This window comes from Lynx canadensis, chromosome D1 (genome assembly GCF_007474595.2).
Source record: "Lynx canadensis isolate LIC74 chromosome D1, mLynCan4.pri.v2, whole genome shotgun sequence".
NCBI classification, from domain to species: Eukaryota; Metazoa; Chordata; class Mammalia; order Carnivora; family Felidae; genus Lynx; species Lynx canadensis.
In genome coordinates this window covers 81692233-81701269 of record NC_044312.2, presented here as the reverse complement: position 1 = coordinate 81701269, position 9037 = coordinate 81692233, and the positions used below count along the sequence as shown (strand labels likewise).

The window sequence follows — 9037 nt, the reverse complement described above, 5'->3', positions numbered from 1 at the left end:
CCCATTAGAACTTGTTCCAAGCAAGATGCAGAACTATTTTATACTAAGGAGACTATTAATGATAACAACAACAAATCTAACCTATTAGGTGGTGGGTAAATTAGATAGTGGAGCATCTTTAGGGAAGATTGTGTTGGGAGCGCAGGCCTTGACATTTACTTCTAAAAAAGGTCACAGCACATACGAAGGAATAAGGCACAAATGTTTGCATTTGGAGCACCTGCAAAAGGGAGCTGGAGATATTGGGGTTTCTTCAGATCAAAGAAATACATTTCCTCTCTCTTCCATGTTAATATTTTTGATATAGGGATGCACCTTCTAATTGATATAGCATTTGAGTGTGCTGGTTCTTTTGTTTTCCCTGAAAAGTTATTAATAAATTGGTTCTATGCTTTATAATCATCATGAACCTTGCATAGAGTGAGCTTCACTGGGCAATAGAGAATTTGAAGACATTGAATGTTACCAAAAGGAGAAAAAGATTTTTGAAAAATGGGAAATAACTGAGAATGAAATTAATAAGTTGACGCTGTGACTTACAGTCAGCAAAATGTTGAAAGCAAGGAATATTATACTATGAGACGCATGCAGCTTCCTCCGCATGTCAAACAATTAACCATTCTGCTTCTTCACTATTTTGAAATCCAAGACAAATGGAAGTTATGTAGACAATACTGTTTTATTTATTTATTTATACAGAGAGAGAGAGAGAGAGAGAGTGAGGGAGAGAATCCAAGCAGACTCCACACCAACAGGGCGGAGCACAATGAGGGGTTCGAACTCCGGAACCTCGAGATCATGACTGGAACCGAAGTCAGATGCTTAACCCGCTGAGCTACCCAGGCATCCTGACAATACTGTTTCTTGATGATGGTTCATTAAAAACGGCAGCACTCATTGCCTCGTCAGCTGCAAGCTTCTGGTAGTTAACCCTGGGACCTCATAGATATAATGTTGCGAACACGTGTTCACCTGACCTGAACAAGTTGTTTACACACCTTGTGGATTGAATATTAACACTTAGTTGGTGTTAATATTAAAGTATAATGTAGTCAAGTCTCTGAAAGCCAGAGTTCTGATTTTCTGCTGAGACCATTGCAAACAAAAACCTGTTATATAATTAGAATACCTCATGGTAAAAATAATTAAAAGCCTCGGTTAAAATAAAAATACTAAAGACCTAGTTTCCCATTAAAACTGATCATACCAGGTCTGCAGAGTTAGAGAAAGAATTTTAACAACAGGACGCAGATAGCTCGAGGCAGAGACTTTTTTGTAACCAGAGTATTTATTTGTAACTAAAAGCATATTTTGGCCATCAGAGCTTCCTGTGGCCTAATTCAAATCCATGGAGCAAAGTCAGGAGTGAAGACAGTATCCAGGCTAAACAAATAATCAAAGATTTATTCTTTTATCCAGATGTCAAAAGCAAAATCAGAATTTCCTCTGTTTGACAGAAAATCTTTCTGCTTTGGGCCATATTGAATAACTTATATTTTCTTCTTTTGGTTTTTTAATTATATCCTTATTTTCTATAGTGGCCACTATTTCCTGGGCACTATGGACCAGGCCTCATGCCTATATCTTCCAGAAGCTGGTCATCTACAACAACTGACCAATTCAAGCAGATCCTCATATACATTCATTAAAATAGGTGAGGATTCTTTCAGAATTCAAAGTGAGTATCATAGGAGGCTGCTTCCCATAGGAGCTGAGATAGAGCAGGTGCGAGTCGGAAGGTTCCACAGAGCAGAGGAGACAGGAACTAGACCCTGTGGAATGACCAGGCTTTGTAGAGCTAGGGTCAGGGAAGACCACTGAGAAAGAGGGAAAGTATGAACAAAATGGAGAAATTGTCGCCCCAGAGGCTTGCTGGGGACACTCAGAACAATTGGCAGTCTAACAAGATCAGAAACAGGAATCTATAACTGGATTTTCACCTTCCTTTTCTCATTTGTCGGAGTGCTAACTCTGACTTAGCCTCTGGGTACAAGTGTCATAAATGTCCAAATGAAGGGGGGACTGGGAGATAAAACTGAGGACTACAGATGCTTTATTAACAGTTAAAAAATGGTAAATCCATTTTCTGAGTCAAGAGAGAAACGACTATTTGTTCAGGAGTACCCTACTATCAACACAAATAATGGCCAATGAGGTAGATATTATCTTTCATTTTACAGATCAGGAAAATTTTACAGATTTTACAGATTTTACAGATCAGCAAGTTTGAGACACTGAAAGACTCCTAGTAACCCTTGTAAGGTCTTATTACCCCCTTGCTCCAGATGAAGCTCAGAAAGATTAAACGATTTGCCAACAATTGCACAGCTTGCTTACTATCCGACCCAACTTGAGCAAAGGTCTCCTCAATACCAGTCCTTTGCTCTTTTCCCTCCTCACCCGATGCCTCGGGCGGGCAATCACAGATACCCATCCCCCACCCTCCCTTGCTCAGGGGTAAGACACCACTAAGGGTGGTGTTGTGTATTACAGATTCCATTTCACTAATTTAAAATGCTGAGATGGTCAACTTGTATCACTTCCATTGTTTCCCCAGTAATGTTTAACCTTAAGTCAGAAAAAAAAAAAATCCAGAAGATAAAAGAGCATGTTATCAGGCGAGTCCATTCCACCCCCATGGTTATTAATTTCAGAACACATCTGAATTCCTTCTCTGTAGCACATGCTTTAGTCCAGCAGCAGACAGCTCCTGGCTGGGGTCAGATTTCAAGTTCTCATCTGTTGGTACCAATACCACTACCAGAATCTTCTTTGTAGCCAACTCTTAAGGTCTTCTCTGAATACAACTTGGTGTCTGAAGATCCACTCAAGTACCTGTGCTCATCAATCTTTTCAGAAAATTACAGCCTCCTCTCTTGGCAAAACGTCTACTGTACTGAGTTTTGCTTTTGGAAACAACCTCCCTGAGACCCGGTTGAAAGCAACCTTCTGGTGCCATAGCTCCCAGCATGGAGGTGAAGAACTTCGCAGTTTGGGATTACGTCGTATTTGCAGCCCTCTTTGTCATTTCCTCTGGAATTGGGGTGTTCTTTGCTATCAAGGAGAGGAAAAAGGCAACTTCAAGGGAGTTCCTAGTTGGGGGAAGGCAAATGAGCTTTGGCCCTGTAGCGTTGTCTCTGACAGCCAGCTTCATGTCAGCTGTCACTGTCCTAGGGACCCCCTCCGAGGTTTATCGCTTTGGGGCATCGTTTCTGCTCTTCTTTATTTCCTACGTGTTCGTCATCATCCTCACGGCAGAGCTCTTTCTCCCTGTGTTCTACAGATCTGGCATCACCAGCACTTACGAGGTAAGACAACTATTACCTGATGTGGGAAACAAAGGCACAAAGAAATGTAGATAAAATTAAATTTTCTTATAACCTGCAGTCCACTGACAGATACTTCAGGCAGGCGGACTAGAACATTTCTCCAGGAACTCCCAACTGTCTTTCTGTTCATGCTTTGCTAGAGGGTAAAATAACCTTAACTTGAAATAGCTAGGCCTGGAGGATCCTGTGAGTCTCCTTTAACATATGAAAGTCCTTTTGGAAACTTCCCCTGTCTTTGCCTCCCCCAGCTCCCAAGGATATAATCAGTCACTCCTCTCAACCCCAGGGCAGCTCTTTCTGCCCCTGGGTCCTGGCCTGCTCCCATGCTTAAAAACAAAACAAAACAAAACAAAACAAAACAAAAACCCAAAAAACACCTTTTTGCACTGAAGACATCTCAAGAATTCTTTCTTGGCCATTGGCTCCGAACCCCAACACTTCAAGACACATCATTCTCTTCTTTACTTTGGAAGGAGTTGCTCTTTTCTCTCCATTTGAACATTTTTGGTTATTCTTTTTTCTTCTTCTTCTTCTTCTAATAACATATATCGTCTTAATAACACATTGTAGTTGAAAAACACATTTATTTTCAAGACAATTACACATCACGGTAAAAATACATTTTGTTTTTATTGGGACAAGGTTACCTTTGGACACACAACTGTTTTACCATTTGTAAAATGAAAGTCTGGAGCCAATCCCAGAGGCATTTCAATGATTAGATGAGAACCTATCTGTAACCACATTATGCATTGCCTGACTTGTAGGAGAGCTTCAATGAGGGAGAGTTAATGTTATTATTTGTATTATTGACATCATTATTCTAAAAAGTATTCAGAACATATACTGTAAATATTGTCATTTTCCAGATAAGAACACTGAGATTTAGATAAATGGCTTAGTGAAATTGTATAGTAGATAAAGCCTACCGAGAGCCCACTTTGTCTTTATCCCTTTCCATTATATAATAGAGCTGAATACTTTAATATAAGTTGTTACTATCCTCCAATTTTCAGTGGAGAAAAGGTAATTTTTTAAAAAAAATTAGAAAATATTTCCATGGGGGGAAATGCTAAATGATATCAGTAAGGGGATTATGTTAATGAAAAGAAAATGAGGCAGTTTTGATGTTGCAATAATTCTCTAGAAAAATAGCATGTTAAAACTTGAGTTTGTGTGTCCAATATTTAAGCATGATCCTAAGTCGTTTTCTATGAGAAAGGTATTTATTTTCCTTATCCAGTACCATTCCTACTAAGTCACAGCAGAGGATTCTTAAAAGACCTCTTTTTTTTTATTTCCCTAAACTAAATGATTATAAAGGATTACTCTAGACTTCAAAAGCCACTTAGGCACAAACTTTCCAGAAGGTTTTAAAACTTATGATTCCATAGATAATCACACCCCAAATATCCAACCTCTAACTCCCCTCCCCACCAAAACTAGGTAATCAGAATTAGGTAATACAACAGTTACTATTTAGGATGTCATTCAAGGGAAAATGACTAAATTTATACTTAGTCCTAAAATACATATACACATATCCTCATTGCTCATCAGTGTATTGCTGAAAACGTAAATATATCCTTGGTTTTTCCAATCAGCTATTAAGGTTTGACTCCCAAAGGCATTGCTAGCATTAAAAAAACAAAAAACAAAAAACAACACACACACAAACAAAAAACAAAAAATAAAAAGCACACACAAAAAAAACCCTAGGTAACTGCTAGAGAGAGAGAGAGAGAGGGAGACCAAGGGATAGAGAGAGAAGAGTCAGAAAACATGAATTCGATTTCAAAGTCCATTGCTTAATAATACGATGACCTTGTGCAAGTTACCAAGTGTTTATCACCTTCAGCTTCCATGTAGGAAATCATAATTCCCTTCTTTCATGAAGGTTTCATTAAGTGTAAAAGAGCTTTTTAAATTATATATATAAAAAAATAGCCAAATGTGGAAAATCATTTTTACAACTAATTCAATAGTCCATTCAATACTCATTAAGCATCTATGTTCCAGGCACACTCTAGGTCCTAGAGATGAAGCACTGAGTCAGACCCCTGCTCTCATGGCACTTGTTTTATAGCAGAGAAGGTGATCAATAAACATACTATGTAGGACGGTCATAACAGAAAAGTATTTGCTATTTAGCGGTGTGCTGAGCACTGCTCTAGGGATTTTACATGTGTTAAATCATTTGGCCTTCAAATAACCTTTTTAGATAGGTTCTATTATTATCATCTCCATTTAACAGACTAGAAAAATGAGGCACATAGAGTTAAGTAACTTGCTCAATGTCACATAGCTAGCAAGTGGCAGTTTTTCAAACCTGGGGAGTCTAATTTTAATTTTTTTACATGCATATTTATTTTTGAAAGAGAGAGAAGGCGAGCGAGCGAGCCAGGGAGGGGTAGAGAGGGAGACAGAATCCGAAGCAGGCTCCAGGCTCTGAGCTGTCAGCACAGAGTCGGATGCAGGGCTTGAACCCACCAACTGCCAGATCATGACCTTAACCAAAGTTGAATGCTTAACTGGGGGCGGGGGGGGGAGGGGGGGGCCCAGGGCAGTCTAACTTTAGAGATTGAATGCTGCATCACAATGATATCCTGCCCTACTAAATACAATAGAGAAAAGGTAATTAGAATAAGGTAGAAAATAGGAGTTCTATTTTGATAATTCGCAGAATTATCAAATGTTGATAATTCGCATAGGGTGGTTAAGTGAGACTTCAATGATAATAAGGCATTTGTTTCAGTGGGGACCTCTAGAAAGCAAGCAATTGCACCACAGGAGGGAAGAACACCCCAAGCTAAAGTAACCACAGACACAAAGGCCCTAAAAGGGGAGTGTGATTAGCATGTTTGAAGGACAGCAAGGAAATCAGTGTGCTTGGAGAAGAGTGAGCCAAGGGGAGAAAAGAGAAAGATGAGATCAAAGACGTAGAGGACCCCATTACAAGGAGTAGCAGTTTTAGTGGGTGTGGTGGCAGACACAGGGAGCTTTAAATATTTATGGGGCAATTTGGCAATGAGTGGGGGACACTACTGAAATTTAGGGAGCATGAGCAGGGACACTAGGTATCTTGCAGTATGTAAAACGCATATATGTAATGAATACTTGTACCGTGTGTTTAGCGATTTTTTAATGCCCTCATGTTCAAAAGCTACTGCAAATGGAAATTAGTGGTACTTTGCTACATAATAATGTTAACTTTTTAAAATAAAAAGTTATCCACACACACACTATACATTAGTATATTTTCCCCAAATTAAAATGGAATAAAAACATTGTCTTGAAACTATTGAAAAATTTACTGAGCAATCTATTCCAGATGTGCTACTCAATACACAGTTGGTTGTAACTGGTTTTAGTCAAGTGGTTCATTTACTACATTAAACCACTTGCAAATATGTAACTGAGGAGATTTGAGGCTGCCTTTCAATTATTAAATTAATACAGATACAGGAAATGTAAGGGTTTCATTGATTTTAATTGAAAGAGTTTGTTGCCCTCTACATATTTTATTTTATTTTTAAGTGTTTATTTATTTTTGAGAGAGAGAGAGAGTAAGTGGCAGAGGGACAGAAAGAGAGGGGGACGGAGTATCTGAAGTGGGTTCTGCGCTGACAGCAGCAAGTCTGATGTGGGGCTAGAACTCGCAAACTGCCAGATCATGACCTGAGCCAAAGTCGGATGCTCAACCGACTGAGCCACCCAAGTGCCCCTGCCCTCTACATATTTTAAAATTATTAGTACCCTAAAAATAAGAAATTCAGATTGTGTAAAGTGCATATGAGTTGAGGATTTGCTTTTGCTTTATAAGAATTGGCAATCTGGTGCCGGGATTAAAAGCATGGACTCTTGACTCTGTCTATTTGGCTTTGAATGCTAGTGATGCCACCTACCAGTGGATGACTGGGAAAGTCGCTTAACTTCTCTGTACCTGATTTCCACATATGTAAAATAGTGATAATAGAAGCACCTGCCTCAAAGGATGTCTGTGAGGAGTCAATGAGGTGTTACATGCAAATGCTTTTAACAGAACTTGGCAAATGGTAAATGCTGCATAAGAGGTTTGTATAATTGTTGTTGTTGTTGTGGTTACTGTCCCCACATTTATACCACTTAAGCTCTTTATAGCAACTTGAATTTATGTTTCTTTGCTCATCCTCCATTCCCTGCTATCCATCCATAGATATCCTTTCCGGGGTCTTTAAAGTGCTAAAGGCTTGGAAGAGGTGGGGTCTGTTTCCCCACCCCTTGAATCTGTGATGGCCTTGTGACTTGCCTTGACCAATAGAGTGTGGCAGAAGTGATGTGTGTATTTGGGCCCTAGGCCTCGTGAGGTAGATAGCTTCTGGTTTTGCCCTCTTGGAATGCTGTTCTGGTACTGCTATGTCAGGAAGCTGGGCTAGCAGGGCTAGCTTCTGGAGGATGAGTGAACACAGAGAGGAGAACAGAGGCACCCCATCCAGCAGCCAACACACCAAGCAGATATGTGAACGAGGCCATCTGGACCTTCTCACCCAGCTGACCTTGCAGCTGATCGCAGCCCCATGAGAGGCCTGGGGAAACAAGTAGAAAAATAACCCAGCAATTCCACAAAAAATGATGAAAAATATTAAATCCTTTTTTAAATTTTTTATTTTTAGTTTTTTTTTTCTTTTAATTGCAGAATAGTTGATTATGTCCTTTGTTTTGAAGACAGTGAGTTTCTGGGTGAGTACTATACAGCAATAGCCAACTGATTTAAATGCTTTGATATAAAGTGGGATTTTTGAGACTAAGATGTGCCATCTGTGTGACATTATCATTATTCTGTCCCGTGTCAAAGCATAAGGAATTGTTCTCACCCTCACGTTATAAATTAGGCTCAGCTCATTTGCAATATCATACATTTTTGTTATCTCTACTTGGACAGTTTATAATTAGTCTCATCATGTTGTCTTCACTTCAGTTAAAATTATTTCCTTCTTTCTCTTATCACACGCTAATAAATACAGTCTGTTATTATTTGCCCTTCGCACTAGTTTATAGGCTGGTGTTTGCCTGCCTTCTCATTTTTCTTGGACTTCTTAAAAACTAAATGGCTTCGGAATTACTTTTCTTTAATCCAAACTTTTTCATTATAAGAAGGCACAGGCTACTACTCTTAAAATATCATCCTTTATAGTGGTTTTTAAGCATTATAGATGACATACTTTGGAGGGTAAGTTTGTTCCCTTTTAATTCTCCTTTTACACTTGTTGTGTTGTAGTAACTATATTTAAATTTTCAGAAATTAGATGTATAGGTGTAAGATGTCATTATCGAATATTATTTCAGTATAGTAAATGCTGTTATAATATGTTTGCTTTAAAATGGATATTCAGGGCTTGATAGGGTTTTAACCAATGCTATAAAGCCTTTTAGGTCATTGTGAGGATTGACTCTTACTCTCTGTGAGATGGGTCATTACAGCATTTCGACAGAGTGACATGATGTGATTTGTATTTTGAGTGTTGCTCTAGCTGGATGTTGAGAATGATTCTAAGGTTTTGATTGTGGAAGCCAGAGGTCTAGTTAGGAGGTTCTTACTGTGACCAAGGCAAAAGCTGATGTTATTGCGGTGGTAAGAGATGATGCAAGTGGCTATATTTTGAAAGTGGGCATAGGCACCAGGATTCTTGTATGAATTGGATGTGGGGAGTGAGAGAAAGAGAGGAGTA

General features: G+C 39.0%; 1 protein-coding gene across 2 annotated transcripts in view; it reads left to right on the top strand.

The window, feature by feature from the left end:
• Positions 1 to 2654: 2654 nt before the first annotated feature.
• SLC5A12 (solute carrier family 5 member 12) overlaps positions 2655 to 9037 on the top strand; it is a 49011-nt gene continuing 42628 nt past the window's right edge. For both annotated transcript variants that reach the window (XM_030332014.1, XM_030332016.1), the window contains exon 1: positions 2655 to 3308. In XM_030332014.1, coding sequence (XP_030187874.1) covers positions 2970 to 3308 — 339 coding nt within the window. In that variant the 5' untranslated portion in view covers positions 2655 to 2969. The remainder of the gene's footprint in view (positions 3309 to 9037) is intronic.